The 18819-nt window shown below is 45.0% G+C and overlaps 2 protein-coding genes across 3 annotated transcripts in view; one reads left to right on the top strand and one right to left on the bottom strand.

Moving 5' to 3' along the window:
- Nucleotides 1–9503, bottom strand: part of JADE2 (jade family PHD finger 2) — a 145949-nt gene extending 136446 nt beyond the window's left edge. For both annotated transcript variants that reach the window (XM_021084771.1, XM_021084773.1), the window contains exons 1-3: nucleotides 9179–9503; nucleotides 8578–8623; nucleotides 2909–2954 (exon numbers count right to left, since the gene is read on the bottom strand). The gene's annotated coding sequence lies outside the window, so the exon portion shown is untranslated. The remainder of the gene's footprint in view (nucleotides 1–2908; nucleotides 2955–8577; nucleotides 8624–9178) is intronic.
- On the top strand, nucleotides 9658–17544 carry CDKN2AIPNL (CDKN2A interacting protein N-terminal like). Its single transcript, NM_001244537.1, has 3 exons — nucleotides 9658–9897; nucleotides 11355–11454; nucleotides 17165–17544. Exons 1-3 carry the CDS (start codon nucleotides 9659–9661, stop codon nucleotides 17174–17176), a joined length of 351 nt encoding a protein of 116 aa, NP_001231466.1. The 5' UTR covers nucleotide 9658; the 3' UTR covers nucleotides 17177–17544.

Raw genomic sequence — 18819 nt, 5'->3', positions numbered from 1 at the left:
AAGCTGTAAACAAGATAAAGAAGTACTTGCTAATGCTGAAGGCTACCATTTATCATGAAAATTTAAGTTATGAATATCTATAGCAAATAACATAGCAGGAAATTTGACATAATAGAACTATGGAGATGCAAGGAGATTTAGACAAAGATACATTGCAGCAGGGCCCAGCAGGAAGGCCAGGTAAGAACACAGGACTAGGAGTTCCTGTTGTGGCTCAGCGGTAACAAATGTGACTAGTGTCCGTTCCGGAGAATTCAGGTTCGATCCCTGACCCTGCTCAATGGGTTAAGGATCCAGCGTTGCTGTGAGTGTGACTTAGACCTATAGCTGTAGCTCTGATTTGACCCCTAGCCCGGGAACTCCATGTGTCATGGGTACAGCCCTAAAAAGAAAGGGAAAAAGAAAAAAAAAAAAAGAAAGAAAGAAAGAACACAGAATTGGAAGAACTGGAGATACATGAAATACAGTCAGAACTCAGTGCACTTATTACTCAGTCTACTGCACACATTGGCACATAACACAGGTTACTCAAAGTAGGGAAAATAGAAAACCACTCCAAGCAGAAGTCCCAGAAGCTCAGCAGCGGTCCCCAGTCTCTCAACAGGTTTCACACCAAGCCTGAGTGAGACGTTGCCCTCTGCTCTGACCATCTCCAGCAGTGTCAGTGTGGGGCAGCTCTCAGCAGCATGGAGTGGGTTCCCCAGCAAAGAGCCTTCAAGTCATCCCACTCCACGGTCTTATTTTAAGGAGTCTACCAGTAGGGTACAACAGATATACCACAGAGGGTCTTGTGTCTATACATTGCTCCTTCTGTTCCAGGGAAGTCTTCCCGAAGATGTTATCAAACAATTCCTGATCTAAAGTAACACTCTTAATTGCTCACGCTAAGATACTTCCAGTCCTACATCAAACGATTCAAAACAACTAATATGACAGTCCACACTTGGCCACCATGACCTCATTCTTTTTTGGCCACACCCACAGCATGTGAAAGCAGGCCCTTAACCCGCTGTGCCCCAGGAGACTTCCTGAGACCCCCATTTTGAACTACTTAACACAGCTAACATTCTATGAGTTTCTCACAAGATGAGCAGGAAGCATAACACAAAAGAAATCACATCATAATAGGCACTAATAATAAAAGCCTTTGATTTCACCTTTCCCAATCCAAAACAGATTAAGCGGTTAAAATTAAATGAGGATCTGGAAGTCTAAACAACATAATCAAAGAGGTAGATGTTGCAGTTCCCGTTGTGGCGCAGCGGGAATGAATCCGACTAGGAACCATGAGGTTGTGAGTTCGATCCCTGGCCTTGCTCATGGTGTTGCCGTGAGCTGTGGTGTAGGCTGGCAGCAACAGCTCTGATTAGACCCCTAACCTGGGAACCTCCATATGCCATGGGTGCGGCCCTAAAAAGACAAAAGACAAAAGACAAAAAAAAAAAAAAAAAATGAGGTAGATGTTATTGATAAGCATCAAATATTATGGCCTGAGAACAGAAAACATACTTTCTTCTCAAGTGCTCTGGGATATTTCTGCATGTACACAAGATTATAAATTAGGCCACAAACCAAACCTCATTAAATTCCCACAGTAAAAATAATATAGATAGCATCCTATAATAACAACATCAATAAACACTGATATTTATAACATATTCAGAAAACAAACAAAAAGTGCCCTTCTTTTGGGTGTGTGTGGGAGCTGTATATTAAATAATTCTATGTTCAATGGGAAAATACAAATTCAAAACTGTAAAATGTATAGAAAACAATAATAATGAACATACCATACAAAAGAATCTATGACTACAGCTAAAGTATTACTCAAAGGAAAATTCACAGCCTTAAATAATTATATCAACATAAACGAAAGAAAAAAAAGTGAATTAAACAGCTGACTCAAAAAATTAGAAAAACGATTTTTAAATAAACCAAAGGAATGCAAAAAGAAAATTAAGATAAATACAGAAATTAATCAGATAATATAACAAAAATAAAGCAGAACTTATACAAATAATTAAGATTGTTCTTAGGAAAAAAATCAGTAAATTAGGTAAGCCTTAAGCTAAATTAATTGTTAAAAAAAGGAGAGGAGGGAATTCCCTGGTGGCTCAGTGGGTTAAGTATCTGGTGTTGTCGCTGCTGTGGTTCAGGTCACTGCAGTGGTACAGATTTGATTCCTGGCTGGGAAACGTCCACATGCCGCAAGTGGGACCAAAAAAAAAAAAAAAGAGGAAACGTATAAATAGCCCAAATAAGAAATTGCAAGTGGAAAATAGTCAAACAAACATTAGAAAGTAAAACAGGACTTCCCATCTTGGCACAGTGGTTAACGAATCCGACTAGGAACCATGAGGTTGTGGGTTCGATCCCTGGCCTTGCTCAGTGGGTTAAGGATCCGGCGTTGCCATGAGCTGGGATGTAGGTCGCAGACGAGGCTCGGATCCCGAGTTGCTGTGGCTGTGGTGTAGGTCGGCGGCTGCAGCTCTGATTCGACCCCTAGCCTGGGAACCTCCATATGCCATGGGAGCGGCCCAAAGAAATAGCAAAAAGACAAAAAAAAAAAAAAAAAAGTAAAACAAAAACAAAACAAAGCAAAACAAAAACCTATAAGAGACTATCTTATACATTTTATTCAAATAAATTCAAAAACATAGGAAACACACAATTTTATTAGAAAACCAAAATACAACAATTTGCATAAATGATTTATCAAGATAATTTTAATAAAATAAATATATTATGTATACAATATACACAAATGCCATATCATATAAATTATAATAATTTAATTAGGCAAATTATTAGGTCAAATACTGAAATTTCACTGCCCCCTTCCCCCCACCACAAAATCTAAGAAACATCAGGCCCACTATTGCACAGAGGATTGTACAAATCTACTAACCTCTAAAGATCAGAAGGTTGCAATCGTTTTTTAAATGCTCCACAGCCTAGAAAAAGAAGAAAAGCTTACAAACTATTTTCGTAAAGCCTATAGAAGTACATTAACACCAAAATATGATAATGATTACAAGAATAAGGAAAGAAAAGCCAATCTCATTCATAAATATCAATGCAAATACCCTCAATAAGATTTTATCAGCATTCTCTGGTGGGTTAGTGGGTTAGAGGTCTGGCGTTGTCATTGCTGTGGCTTAGGTCACTGCTGTGACATGGGTTTGATCCCTGGCCCAGGAACTTCCACATGCCACAGGTGAAGTCAAGGGAAAAAAAGGGAGACAATCCAGGAGCACACAAAAAAATACTACGCTGTGGCCAAATGGCGTTTATTCTAGAAAAGGAAATAAGGTTCAATATGAACTAATATTTAATATAATAATAAATCATTATATTAATTAATTGTTCTAAATAGAAAATATCTCTTTTTGGTGCAGCGGAAACAAATCCAACTAGGAACCATGAGGTTGTGGGTTCGATCCCTCACCTCGCTCAGTGGGTTAAGGATCCGGTGTTGCTGTGGCTGTGGGTGTAGGCCGGCAGCTGTAGTTCTGATCTGACCCCTAGCCTGGGAACTTCCACATGCTGCGATTTGGCCCTAAAAAAAAAAAAAAAGGTGGTGCCTAAAAAATCTTGCCCTCCAGTGTGCAGTGGGCTTAGTGATTTACCGCTAATGATCAGAGTAAGTTAGAGGGCTAGTATGTAACCTATGAGTCCATGTCATACAAGGTATTGTGGCTCTGCCTTGCTCCTTCTCGGTTCCCTTACTCTGGGGGAAGACCTCTGCCACGTGAGGACACTCAGGCAGCCCTGCGAAGAGTCCATGGAGTGAGACACTGAGACTTGAGGCAAAGAGCCATGTTACTAAGCCACCCTGGAGGTGGCTCCAATGGCCCTAAACCAGCCTTCACATAATGAAGCACCAGCCAGCAAAGGTACTGAAACCTCATCAGAGACCCTGAGCCAGAGCCACCCAGCCAAGCCGTTTCTGAATTCCTAATTCACAGAAACTGTGGGATGGTAAATGGCTATTGTTTTAAGTCTCTAAATTTTGGGATACTTTGCTATGCAGCCATATAACTAATACAGAAGCAAAATAAAGTCATTTTATTCATTTATTTATTTTTTGCTACATCTGCAGCATGCAGAAGTTCCTGGGCCAGGGAATGAACTCACGCCAGAGCAGCGACCTGAGCCGCTGCAGTGACAAAGGAGATCCTTAACCTTGCTCACCTTTGGAGGGAACTCCAAAATAAAAGCATTTTAAAGTTGACAAAAAGTGGGAGCTCCTGTCATGTCATGGTGCATCGGAAACAAATCCGACTGGTATCCATGAGAATTCGGGTTCTATCCCTGGCCTTAGTGGGTTAAGGTTCTGGCATTGTCGTGAGTTGTGGTGTAGGGCTTGGATCCCCTGTTGCTGTGGCTGTGGTGTAGGCCTGGCAGCTGTAGCTCCATTTCGACCTCTAGCCTGGGAACCTCTATATGCAGCGGGTGCGGCCCTAAGAAGCAAAAAACCCCCAAAAAACCCAAAACAAAAAAAGCAAGAAATAAGTAAATAAATTGAAAAAAGTGAACTTGCCAATAATAGACTAAAGGAAATACTAACGAATTTTCCAAGTAGAAGGAAAATGAAACCAGGGATAATGTCTATCTGCAGAGCAAAGGGTAAGTTTGTTTACTGTCCAGATCAAAAAGATAACGTATTACTCTGGGGCAAAGGCTGGGCAGCTTGGTTGGCAGTCTTTTTTTTTTTTTTTTTTTTTGCCATTTCTTGGGCCGCTCCTGCGGCATATGGAGGTTCCCAGGCTAGGGGTCGAATCGGAGCTGGAGCTGCCAGCCTACGCCAGAGCCACAGCAACGAGGTTTCCGAGCCACGTCTGCGACCTACACCACAGCACACGGCAACGCCGGATCGTTAACCCACTGAGCAAGGGCAGGGATCGAACCCGAAACCTCATGGTTCCTAGTCGGATTCGTTAACCACTGCGCCACTGACAGGAACTCCTGGCAGTCTTTATAAAAGACTGATGTTCCATAAACTTGGGGTTTCTCAGCTGTCATACGAATACATTTCATCCGCCTGGGCCCTTTCGCATAAATCCTGTGGGACGCAGGGGACAAGGGAACCAACGCAAACATGAAGTTCATGTTGCTGGCTGAACGTCAAGGTCTCTGTCTCTGTCTTAGGCGTCTTAAATATTTTTGCCAGCATCCACTGAAACTGTGGCAGGGTCATCTAACAGAGTGTGATAAAATCTTATATCCTCTGTTGCTCAACCCATACCCTGCATTAGATACAAAAATTAACTTGAAGCGAATCATAGACCTAAGGGTAGAGCCTCAAACGATAAAGCTTCCAGAAGAAAACAGAAAATGTTTACGATGTTGGGTCAGACAAAGATTTCTTAAATAACATCAAAAAGCAGGATGCATGAAAGGAAAAAATGAGTTGGATTTAATCAAAATTAAAAAGCTTGCTCTTCAGAAAATACTGTTAGGATTTGTAAGGCAGGAGAAGTATTCCATATGTTAGCATAACGGTAGATACATGTCATTATGCATTTGTCAAAACCCACAGAATGTGCAAGACCAAGTGTGAACTCTAATGTAAACCCGGACTTTGGATGATAATGATGTGTCAATGTGACAGATATACTCTCTTGTGAGACATACTGATAGTGCAGGAGGCTGGGTGTGGTGGAGGTGGGGGAAGAGGGTATATATGGAAATGTGTACTTTCCACACAATTTTGCCGTAAACCTAAGACTGCTCTGAAAAATAAACTGTATTTTATTTTTTCAAAAGGACAGCGTTTATGTATGACTGGGTCACTATGCTGTACAGCAGAAACTGACACACTGTAAATCAACTGTATGCTAATATTAAAAAAAGGGATATGAATAGACATTTCTCCAAAGACACAAATGGCCAATAAGCACATGAAAGATGCCCAACATCATAGTTCCTGAAGGAAATACAACAAAACCACAATGTGATATAGACTTGTAGTAATTCATTAAGATGGCTATAATCAAAAAAAAAAAAAAGGAAAAATAATATGTGTTGACAAGGATGTAGAAAAACTGAAACCCTCATACATGGCTGGCAGGAATGGAGAATGATGCAGTGTGGGAAACAATCTGTCAGTTCCTCAGAAAGTTAAACAAAGACCCAGAAATCCATTACATAGCCAAGAAAAATGAAAACATGTGTCCACACAAACACCTGGACAGGAATCTTCGGAGGGACATTATTCATAATAGCCAAGATGTAGAAGCAACTCAAGGGTCTAGCAACTGATGAACGGATAAACAAATGTGGTACATCCATACAATGGAATGTTATTCAGCCGTAAAAAAGGAATGACATACCAACACATGCTACAGCATGGATGAAAGAGTTTATACCTAAAGTGAAAGAGCTGGTCACAAGAGTCCATGTAATGTAGGATTCCATTTACATTTAACACCCAGAAAAGGAAACACAGAGCCGTTAAAAAGTACATTAGTTGTTGCCAGGGGAAGAGGGTCTGGGGGGCAATTGCTAATGGCCATAGGGTTTCTTTCAGGGTGTTGATAATATTCTGTATTTCATCCGTGTTGGCGGCTGCACAAGTCTATGAATATACTAAAACTGTGAATACTTCAAACAGGGGAATTTTATGGTATGTGAATTATATATCAATAAAGTTTTTTGCTTTTTTTGTGGGTTTTTCTGACCACCCCGTGGCACATGGAGCTTCCCGGCCAGGGATCACATCCAAGCTGCAGTCACTGTGACAACACTGGATCTTTAACCCTCTGTGCCAGGCAGGGATTGAACCTGCATGCCCATGCTCCCAAGAGGCCCCTGATCCTGTTGCACTGCAGTGGGAATTCCTACAGTTTTTTATTTTGGCCGTATCCATGACATGTGGAAGTTGCAGGGCAAGGGATCAAATCCATACCCCAGCAGCGACTCAAGCCACAGCAGTGGCAATACCAGATCCTTAACCTGCTGAGTCACCAGGGGACTCCAATAAAGATGTTTAAAAAAAAAAAAAAGATGAGGTAGGAAAACTGATCCTTGTCTATATAAGTAAGTAGTCCGCTCTCAAAAAATGTGAATCATGGAAATGAGTTAGAAACAAAAAATTGGGCAGTAGGGAGTTCCCATCATGGCTCAGTGGTTAATGAATCTGACTAGGAACCATGACATTGCGGATTCAATCCCTGGCCTCGCTCAGTGGCGTTGCCGTGAGCTGTGGTGTAGGTCACAGACGTGGCTCGGATCTGGCGTTGCTGTGGCTCTGGTGTAGGCCTGTGGCTACAGCTCCGATTCGACCCCTAGCCTGAGAACCTCCATATGCTGCAGGAGCGGCCCTAGAAAAAGCAAAAAGACCAAAAAAAAAAAAAAAAAAAAAAAGAATTGGGCAGTAATTGGACTTGATGCAGGGGTTTATAAAATGCTAATTTTCACTAACATTTTGAGTCTATTTTACATTTCAAAAGAATATCAACAATACAAAAAAGAATATTGATTTGTGCACTTCTGAATTCTTATAACCTGCACGCATGTAGGAATATATCTGTAGGTAGATACACATGCGCATGATGTCCCATCATTATCAAAGATGATGCTAAATGAGCTAGTTGCTGGATGACCACTTAGCTTTTTCACACTCCAGGGGCTGAGTCAGCTGTGTAGCTGCACCTGTAGGTCACAAAACCTAGGTTCCTATTTCTGGGTCAATTTCTCCACCTTACAATCAGGTGACCAAGAATTTGGTTCCAAGAACCCTCAACGATGTTTTTCAAAGTCTGGCCACCTGCAGATGGAATCAATTACCTGGAGCCTCGACTCTACATCCAGTGATGGGCCTGAGAATCTACTTTTTTATTTTTATTTTTTTTTGTCTTTTCTTCCCAGGCTAGGGGTTCCAATGGAACTGTAGCCGCTGGCCTATGCCACAGCCACAGCAACAAGAGATCTGAGCCGCGTCTGACACCTGCACCACAGCTCACAGCAATGCCAGATCCTTAACCCACTGAGCGAGGCCAGGGATCGAACCCGTGTCCTCATGGATGCTAGGCGGGTTCGCTAACCACTGAGCCACCACAGGAACTACTTTTTTAACAAACCCCTCAGGAGATGTGATGTGCACTCCATTTTGGGAGTTCCAGCTCTGGGCACCTATTCCTGATTGATATGGAAAAGCTAAGTCTGTCTTTGGTTTCACAGCCCTGTTCACATTCTTGCTGCTGGAGATGCCTGCCTATGGTTAACCAAGTGGGATGTCACTAAGCCTGGTGCTAGTTCTGCTGGCACACTCTACTCAAAAGACTGCCCGGTATTTCTATTCAGTATAGGTTGTCTGCCTGCTGGAGTCTCTGATGTCCCACCAGAAGCTGCAGAGCCAGCACACAACACACAGGAGCTCTACCCCTACGCCCCACTCACAATGTAGGCCCTAAACACACTGGAGCCCTGATCCTGGATTCTAGGCCCAGCTCTGCATTTCACCCTACATTTCATGGGGGATGATGGGAAGCCCGTCAGGTCAATAATTTCTCAAGGCTGATGGCGGCTCAAGTGGTTTCCCAGTTACTGTACTTGAATGGGATGGAAATTTACCTTTGATGAGGAAGAAGCTCTTCTGTCTCTCAGCGGGTTCACCTGACTGTAGAACAGAAAACAGAGTCAGGCCAGCTCACCTGCTCATCTCCTCTGGACACATCCATTTTGGCTCCTTTTGGAAACACCTGTTTAAAATCCTTCAGTGGCTCCCCATTCCTTTTAGGATCTAGATCACAAGCCCTTCCATGACCTGCCCTTACTGCTCTTTGCAGCTTCATCCCCTCCACTGTTCCCCCCACTCTAGGATTTGTCATAAAGATCTTGCCGTTCTCTTACCAGACTAAGCTTTCTTGAGGTGCCCTGCTCGTCTTAGTCTAGTTAATTCCTGCTCATCCCTCAGCTCTCCAGCAGTCATTTCCCTGACCCACGGGACTGGATCACATCTCTGGCTTATTCATGCTCCTAGCCCTCTGGGCCTCTCTTTACTAAAATTTGTCAACGTTGAAAAATTTCCCTTGAGCAATTAGTATCACTAACAATGTCTGTCTCCGCCAGCAGACGATAAAGTTCATTAGAACAACGCTCGGAGTTGGCTCTCATTGCATCCCCAGCACCTAGCAAAGGGTCTAGCAGGTATTCAGCTGGATGGGTGACTCACTCCAGGAAGGCAGGCCACACACTGGGTGGGGGTGTCGAGACCTCTGGGAATCAATCAGAAGCTAACACAGAGCATCTCTACGTAAACAAGTGCTCAGAACCGAGGACACTGGACTTTGGGCCGGAGCCCGGGGAACTCCCCGGGCAAGGACGCTGGACATCCCTGGCCGGCCTCCAGCTCCGAATGGGAGAGGGCCGCCCTTCCTCTGCGCTCGGCGGGAGCCTCCGTTTCCCTGCTGGTTGCCCGCGGGGCTGGCCGAGAACTGCCCCTGCGGCCTCCGGGGAGACCCACGCCCGGGACTGCGGGCCGCGGGAGTCTGCAGGGCCCGGCGGGGTTGGCCGCCGCGCCCAGCGAGGGCGCTCCAGGCCCGTCCTCCCGAGCAGTCGCGCGCCGCCGGGGCCCCTCTAGGCGCAGGGAGGTGGCGCGGTGCGTGTCGGGAAGGCGGCGGGGGAGGGCTGGCCCTCCGCGGCGCAGGGCGGCATGGTGGGTGGCGAGGCGGCCGCCGCCGTGGAGGAGCTGGTCTCGGGAGTGCGGCAGGCGACCGACTTCGCGGAGCAGTTTCGCTCCTACTCGGAGAGCGAGAAGCAATGGAAGGCTCGCATGGAATTCATCCTGCGCCACCTGCCCGACTACCGCGACCCGCCCGACGGCGGCGGCCGCCTGGACCAGCTGCTGTCCCTTTCCATGGTCTGGGCTAATCACCTCTTCCTGGGTTGCAGGTGCGGACCCCCACCGGCTAGCTGACCCCGTCCCGACCCCAGTCCTTCCCCAGGGCTGACGGTGCCCCCAGCCTCCAGTGGCACTAGCCAGGCCTCTGGCTGGTGTCCTACCCTAGCCCGCCCCTTGCAAAGCTACTTAACCTCGTTGAGCTTCAGTTTCACCTGGAAAATGAGTTGTGATGACTACAGTATTAAAAGATGAACAGCACCTCGCATAGGCTGTCATCTAGCAAGAGCTCAGTAACATGCTAGGCGTTCAAATTGCTGTTGGTGTTTGTATTATTACTTCAAACCATCACCTTTGCGGAGTGCACTTTAAGTTCATTCATTCCTTTCCTCCTGGCAAACGTGCAGGGACAATGGCTGAGACCCCCCCACACCCCCCCAATTTACATAAAAAGGTGAGAGAGGGGAAGAGACACACCTAGGGCTACCTGGCTTCTGGCAGGGTTGGTGGATTTTACCACTTATGGCAAGAGATAATATTTGGCCTTTGGTTTTTCCTCATTCCCTGGTCTGCTGGACCCCATAGCAAGAGCCAGCCTTTGTGTCTCTGCCTTTCCTTTTATGAAAATAACAAATGCCTTCAAGGGTCTGGTTTTGAAATGCCTGAAATGGCACTCCCTTTGCCACTCCATGCAAAAGGTGGCAAATCTTGGGCCTCCCACATCCTTTTAGCGTTTCCTGATATTGTGTTAGGGTAAGATGACTTGGCTTAGTCCTGGTTTCCTTGCTCCTTATGGCTGCCTCGTGTCGTGGCCCCTCCAGCCCTAAGCCACTTGGTTTTGCTTTCAGACTTGGGCAGTTATTAGAATGGGATTTGGGGAAGCAATGCCACGTGCATCCCTCCCTTTCCTCCGCTTTCCAGGTGTCTCTAGGAAATTCTGGTTAATGGGAGATTAGGCAAATGTCAGAAAACTCGACAAATAGACAAATAATGTTGTTTTCATTTTCTTTTTGGCCCCCCCATGACGTATAAAATTCCCAGGTCAAGGCTCAGATCCAAGCCGCAGTTGCGACCTAAGCCGCAGCTCTGGCAACACTGGATCCTTAACCTGCTGTGCTAGACCAGGGATCAAACCTGTGTCCCGGCGCTCCCAAGACGCTGCTGATCCCTTTGCGCCACAATGGGAACTCCAGTGATGGCTTCATTAGACCAATATTCCACGTGTTCATAAAAGTAAAAACAATTTTGGTCCTCAGACCATATCCGTGAATATATACTGCCAGGTGTACGGTCTTGTTTTTGTGAATCTTAAGACACCTCTCTTGGCATTCCCAGTGCCACTTGTGTCTACACATGCAAAACTGTTTTCAAACTTGATGCTGAGCATCTCTCGGTTTTCCCTGTAGTATCAAATCGTTCCTCTGAGAATTGGGTTATGTGCACTTTCTTTTTAGCCCACAGTGACAATAATTCTTCCAAGGTTTTTATCTTACTGCTTTTCATTGTGCAGTTACAACAAAGACCTCTTAGACAAGGTGATGGAAATGGCTGATGGGATTGAAGTGGAAGATGTGCCACAGTTTACTACCAGAAGTGAATTAATGAAAAAGGTAAACAGGATTTCCCAGTGTGTTGGAAATGGTATACAGTGAATGGCCCCTCCCTTAATGTGTTAGAGTATTTTGTGTTTTTTTGGGGGGCGGGGTTGTCCTTTTTTAGGGCCGCATCAGCGGCATATGGAAGTTCCCAGGCTAGGGGTCGAATCGGAGCTTCAGCCACGGGCCTGCACCACAGCCACAGCCCCTTGGCATCTGAGCCGAGTCTTCGACCTACACCACGGGTCATGGCAACGCTGGATCCTTAACCCACTGAGAGAAGCCAGGGATGGAACCGTCGACCTCTTGGGTGCTATTCAGATTCGTTTCCACTGAGCCACAACGGGAACTCCTATGTTAGAGTATATCGTTGTCTGAATGCTCATTTATTACTCCAGAGGTCGAAACCTATTCATTTTTGTTTCTCTGAAATTGGCGTAAACCCTCTTGTAACTAGCTAACTCAGTGTGATAAATTACGCATTGTTGGTGGAGTAACCCATAAATTCCACCTCCGCAGTTCCCTGAGGAACATTGAGCTTTTCGCTTGATTTGAAAGAACATGTTGGTTAAAGTGCTGCAGTTTCCCACTTACTAAAAAATCCCATTAATATGAACTCATCCTTACTCAGCGGGTGAGGACCCCACCGGCCTCGTTTGGCCCCTCTGACTTGTTGATGGAATGATGTCCGCTCATCACAGCCGTTCTGTGTCCTGCAGGGCTCGGTCTGATTTGAGGCTGTGGACCTTTTCCATAGTGCGCGGTTTCGGTTGCTTGTTGAGCCTTGCAGTCGGGATCTTGGGGCTGGGGCCGTGGAGGGTGAGGCAGAAGGAAGCTCAGAAAATGGGGCAGGGCCTTCCAGCTGCTTTTCACAATCTCCCAAGACATGCCTTTCTCACTGGCCCCGGTCTGCTCAGGCAGCAGAGTCCATTACCTCCTCATCTCCCATAGTTCCTTTATTTTTGTTTTGCTTTTTAGGGCCGCACCCAAGGCATATGAACATTCCCAGACTAGGTAGGGGTGGAATCAGAGCTACAGCTACCCACCTCCGCCACAGCCACAGCACTGCAGGGTCTGAGCCTCGTCTGCGACACAGCAGCGCAGCTCACACCAACGCTGAATCCTTAACCCACCGAGTGAGGCTAGGAATCGAACTTTTGTCCTCGAGGATACTAGTCAGATTCGTTTCCGCTGTGCCGCAGCAGGAACTCCCCCATAGTTTGTTTCTTTAGCGCTTTATGCAGACCTTTTTAAGAACAGATTGCAAGGTTCTTGAGGGAAGAGATGGTACTTAAAATATTAGTCTTCTGTTTCCAAAACCTAGTATAGGCATATCCCAGAGAAGTTGCTCAGAAAATGCTTACAAAATTGATGAAATCAAGAGAGTGAAAAAAGGCTGCTGGCTCCTCTTAGTTCTGTCCTCAGAAACATAGGTAAGCCATTGCTTCACCCCAGTTGGATCTTGTTTTGGGAAGCAGGGAATATAAAAAGGTTCCCTTCTGTGGGAATGAGGAACTTAACAAATCCTCAGCTGCCCCAATTTAAGTTTCCGTGAGTATCAGGAAGTCATCAAATCCTTCAGCCCCAAAGAGCACACCCTACCTGATTTCAGATAGTTTTCATGGAAAAGTTAGTTTTAGTTGTTGGTTTTTTTTTTTTTTTTTTTTTTTTTTTTGCTTTTCACAGCCACATTTGCAGCATATGGAAATTCTCAGGCTAGAGGTTGAATCAGAGCTGCAGCTGCTGGCCTACACCACTCACGGCAATGCTGGAACCTTAACCCACTGAGAGAGGCCAGGGATTGAACCTGCATCCTCATGGATATTTAGTTGGGTTTGTAACCCAGTGAGCCACAACGGGAACTCCGAAAAATATTTTTTTAATTGAACCTGGAATCGAAAGTTTAGGGTTTGTGTCCAAGGGCTTTTTTGTTTTTAACATCAGCTGTTAGGTTAAGGATTCGGCGTTGTCACTGCAGGAGTTTGGGTTGCTGCTGTGCTGCAGGTTTGGTCCCTGGCCCAGGAACTTTTCCATGCCACGGGCACAGCCAGAAAAAGAGCGTGAAATGATTCTATAAGGAACCATGTAAAATAAATTAATTGAAAATAAAGTAGAATCAGCTGTTAACAGGGCTACTGTTTTTAACCGGGGAGACATCATGAATTGGGAGCTTGTGACTTTTTTTTACACACTTTCTGTCATGTAACATTTTTAAAAAGTCCCTGGGAAATCCTTCAATATCCAAGTGATAAGGTTCCCAGGACCCAGGCAGAGGGCAGACTGCACCCCATGGGTCAGGGGCAGGCAGGGATTAGGGTTCTTTCCTTGCCTTTTTGCTCCAAAGAGGTATTCTGCCCTCCCTAAGATCTGTTTTGCACATAAAAATTTGGTATACTTTACCCTTTCCAGTCGTGTGAGCTGTAGACTCTAGGAGCGACTTGACAGGGTTTATCATTAATGTGCACGTCCCTAACATTATCCATAGGCCAGTGTGAAGAAGCAGTGTGTGTGTGTGTGTGTGTCAAGGGGGAGAATCCCTAAACTGGTAAACATTGTAAAGGGGTCTTGTAGGGAATGCCCTGCCCTGGGATGCTCGTTCTTGATGCTGTCATTGCACAGTGAAGAGGGCTCGCGCCTGAAATCTGGCATCCCTGAAACCAGCGTTGGCCATCAGGCTCATCACTGGCACCTCACTATCTGGAAGAAGCCCACAGGAAGCCACTATTTCTATAGCACTTGGATTATGTATGTCGGAACTTCCTTCAGATAAAACTTGTTTTCTTAGTAACCAAGTTTCATTTTAAGCTCTTAATAGCACTAAAAATGAAATTACGTTGATCCTGAAAAGTGAGATGCTTAGAGGACATGTAGAGTTTCGCCAGTGAAGACTCTTTTAGATGAGGCTCTCCTGAGAACGAGTCCTCTGATGTGTGTACCATGCCAGAACTGTGCTGTGTTGAAGGCTGTCTCTTGTCTATTAAAGGCCACCCTGAGAGCCCTGGGGACCTTGCAGCAGTTCTCTGGTCTCTTTCCTGAGGTTTTTGCATGTAGTAGAGGCTGGCAAATATTAAGCAACGTTGCCAGCTCAGAGTCCAAAAAAAGAACAAAACAAAAAAACTTGATGTTGAGCCATGCCCCTGAAAACATCAGTTGTAGTTTTGCCCAGAATTGATCCTTCGCTCTAAAATTAGAGTTTTAGTTGGGTTTTGAAGCTAGCTAGCAAGTGGAAATGAATCACCTGGAATTACTGGTATTCTGAGTCTGGACAGCGAAGATAACGTAGGGACGTAAGTTCTTTAAAGTAAGCTTTTAAAAATAATTGACGGCTATTCTGAATTTTTAAGAAAGGTACACCTCTGTGGTCTGTCCAGTATGTTTTTAGTCTGAGAAAGGAAATGAACATTGGTCTCTGACAGGTGGTATTGGTCAGACAGTTGCAGTGTATGATTTTCCTTTTGAAAGAGGGGGATTCAAACATTTATTGCATAAACAATCTAAGTTTTCTAACAGCCATCCCCAGGCACCTACTACAGACTTTGTGATTGATCAGTTTTACCCATTAATGAGCAATAATTAACAAAGAGCAGCAGCTTTCTCAGGAACCATGTTATTACTAAGAGTGTCAGTTAATATAGCCAAGGCATTGCCTTAAGGAAAAAGAGGAATGATTGACTAAGAAGCTATCATTATTGGCTCAAAGAAAGAATTTATCAACTTAATTACTTAGGCCATTTTTCCTGAGAACACTTTTATTCAAGAGGGAAAATAGCAGTATGGAATGTGAAGAACTATGCAAGAGAAGTTAAACAGGTGTGCTTGCCTTTCAAGAGGGTGTGTTTTTTGTGTGCATTATATCCAGTTTTGGCAAGCTCTAAAGTAATGGAGCAGACACTCCGCTGGCGGAAGGAGATGTGGTTCTAAGATGGCAAGTGTTTGTGAGTATTTAAAAAAACGTTTGGAGTTCCCGTCGTGGCTCAGAGGAAACGAATCTGACTAGTTAGCATCCATGAGGAGGCAGGTTCGATCCCTGGCCTCACTCAGTGGGTTAAGGATCCGGAGTTGCCGTGAGCTGTGGTGTAGGTCGCAGATGCAGCTCGGATCTGGCGTGGCTGTGGCTGTGGTGTAGGCCAGCGGCTTCTGATTCAACCCCTAGCCTGGGAACTTCCACATGCCTTGGGTGCGGCCTTAGAAAGCAAAAAAAACCAAAACGAAGCAAAACAGAACTTTTTCAGCCTGTCAGATTACTTAAATCAGGTTTTGTCTTGTATCCTAAGATATATGCTCCACAGAGCTACCTTTCTTTTCTCCTTCATGCATAGGAATAGAAGCCAGGGAGTTCCCCCTTGTGACTTAGCAGGTTAAGGACTCCACATTGTCTCTGTGAGGAAGGGGGTTCAATCGCTGGCCTTGCTTATTGGTTTAAGGATGCAGCATTGTTGCAAGCTGTGGCATAAGTCACAGATGTGGCTTGGATCTGGTGTTGCCACTGCTGTGGCGCAGCTGCAGCTCCAACTTGACCCCTAGCCCGAGAACTTCCATAATGCCACAGGTGGGGCCATAAAAAGAAAAAAAAGAAAAGAAATAGAAGCAGCCAGAAAAGCTCTGTGTGACCCCACAGGCCAGTCTGTGGCCTGGTGCCCAGGATGAGAATTAACTGCCAACGTCTTAGGTCGAAGACCACGCTTGCAGCAGCCAGAGCCAGTGGCAGCTGTTGTGACGCTATGGCCTTTGGTCTAATCCTACTGGAAATGTAGAGATGGCCTAGGGGAGACGCTTTCCCTTTGGACTGAAGATGGCTTCTTTAGGTGACAGTGCATTCTCCTAAAAGGAGAGTTATATTTGCTTTTGCTGAGGAATTTTGCTTTTTCACCTCTCAGCGACTAGAGTGACAGGCTTAGCTAGGAAATAGGTCATACCTTGAAAACTCTGATTACTAAAAAGACTCTCAGATTGATTCACTCACACTGCTAATGTTAAGGGAATTCATTCAAATGCAAGGTGACAGCCAAAATGATTTCTTCACACCCTGCTTAAAAGGTGTCTAAAGCCAAGTTTAAATTTACCAAAGGTGCTAGAGAGTACCCAGAAAGAACATATCTGCTTCAGTTCGCCACTATTTGAAGACATGCATTTACAGTTTCTAATAGTGTGAAATTCAGAAATGCATAACCTTCACCTCTCCAGATATCCTGACTTGATGGGAAATGTTGTAAATTACTACCTGGATTCAACTGATTTTAATTTTGGTTAGTGTCTGTGGGATTGTTTTTACTGTAATTAATCAACAGCCACACCTGCAGCATATAGATGTTGCAGCATATAGACCGTATCTGAGCCACAACTGTGAACTACGCCATAGCTGTGGCAGCGCCGGATCCTTTAACCCACTGCGCCACTGCAGGAACGCCTGTGTGATTCTGTTTTTAGAACCTTTCATTGCAGAGCATGCCACAGAAAAAAGTTATTTTTAAAGTATTTCTGTTATCACTTTAAACAGTGAACATTTGTAGATAACAGGTGATCAGACAAAAAAATTAGATTCTGGCTTCTAAATGGATGGCCAGTGTTTGGTTGAGTTTTCTGTATGTGGTAAAATGTTAGTAATTTCTGAGTCTACCTCCCATCTGGTAGAACATAAATACTGCATCCCTGCTGTAGTTTAATTTATGAATTTGATTCATTAGACTACATGGCTACTAACTTTTTTTTTTTTTTTTTCCTGTAGCATCAAAGCTAAGGCAGAAGATTCATCACATTTTCATCATTCATTACAGGCTTGGAAAGGAGGCTGGGATGGATGCGACACTGACTACAGCAGCTCTCTTAAGACTTTTTGGTGTTAACAACATGTAGGAAAAGAGGCAACTGGAATGAATGGGAATGTTGTTTTGACGGGCGTTTTAAAAGTCCTCATTCTTCTATAGCTATCATTGTAAAAGTATGCATGGATATTTGATGTATTTAAAAATCATGCCCTCTTTTATTTTCAGTTTTTGACTGTTGATCAAAACGTTTAAAATACCTGTTTTATTTTTTTTAACTGATGTAATAATGGCTGGCAATGAATTTTACACTTTGGATTTTTCAACAGTACACCTTTAAGTGTGATTCTGCTTTATGGTCTCTTGTCCCCCGCTGACTGAGGCAAACCAGATCCCCACTGCCACACACACTTTATCCTTTTTGAGAGATGAGTAAAAATCAAATCATAGGCTTCAGATACCTACCAGCTCATGGGAAGAGGCAGCTTACAAAAAAGCCTTATTTTAAAACTCACTGATACAAGATGCCACGGCTTGGTCCAGGCAGTCAGTCGACTTGTTGGTTCTCTAGAAGGCTTTCCAGGCTGCTGAGTAAAGCTCACATTCTCTTTTTTTGGAGGGAGCCTAAGGCTTTGGTTTTCTAGACTGGAGGACTTGCCTTGCACACAGAGTCCCTCAAGAAATTTGGTGCAGTGCTGCTTTGCTCTTAAATTCTGGTCATTAATTTTCCCCTTTCAGTTGCGGTACCTATTTTTAAGCCCCTCCCTGTTCCTGTTTCTGATGTAGTATCTCCAGGCATAAATGCTGAGAGGGGCTTCACTGGGGGGCAGCAATCTAACAGCAGGATTCACTCATCTCTGTGAGGTCCTGGGGACAGTGGTAGAATAAGACAATGGACCCTACCTTGGCTTAAGCTACTGGTAAACGTGGGTAACTTGAGTGCTGAGGAGAACAACTGGGAGCGTAGGGCCTGGGGGCAGAGAAGAGGGACAGCTGGCACCCATGGCTCCAGGCTAAGGCCAAGCAGCACACCTTAGATGGGCCACCTCTCTGTGCAGCTTCTAGCTCTAATCCATAGCGACCACTCGGGTGGGCCAAGACGAACTCAGGACCTCTGACGAGCCACTTGCCTCCCCCAGCCTTTCCTGGCAAGTGGAGATCATAGAAACACTTACCACAAAGAGCCATGGGGAGGACAAGGAGCTAGAGTGCCAGGCTCGGTGCTCGGCGAGCCTTGGCCACTTTTCCTCGAGGGTAGCCCAGCTTCTTCCCATTCTGATTATCTGTACAAAATTGAGAGGCTTAAGGAAGTAAATTACCAAGTGGAAAAAATGAGAGTGTGATTATTCACTTTTAAAGTGCATTTTCTGGAAGTTCCTGTTGTGGCAGACTGGAAACGAATCTGACTAGGAACCATGAGGTTGCGGGTTCGATTCCTGGCCTCACTCAGTGGGTTAAACATCCAGTGTTGCCATGAGCTGTGGTGTAGGCTGCAGATGAGGCTCGGATCCTGCGTTGCTGTGTCTGTGGTGTAGGCCAGTGGCTCCAGCTCCGATTAGACCCCTAGCCTGGGAACCTCCACATGCCGTGGGTGTGGTCCTAAAAAGACAAAAAAAAA

This window comes from Sus scrofa, chromosome 2, assembly GCF_000003025.6.
Source record: "Sus scrofa isolate TJ Tabasco breed Duroc chromosome 2, Sscrofa11.1, whole genome shotgun sequence".
Taxonomy (NCBI): Eukaryota; Metazoa; Chordata; class Mammalia; order Artiodactyla; family Suidae; genus Sus; species Sus scrofa.
Note: the sequence above shows the minus strand (reverse complement) of the source record. Positions and strands in the feature narration are given on the sequence as shown.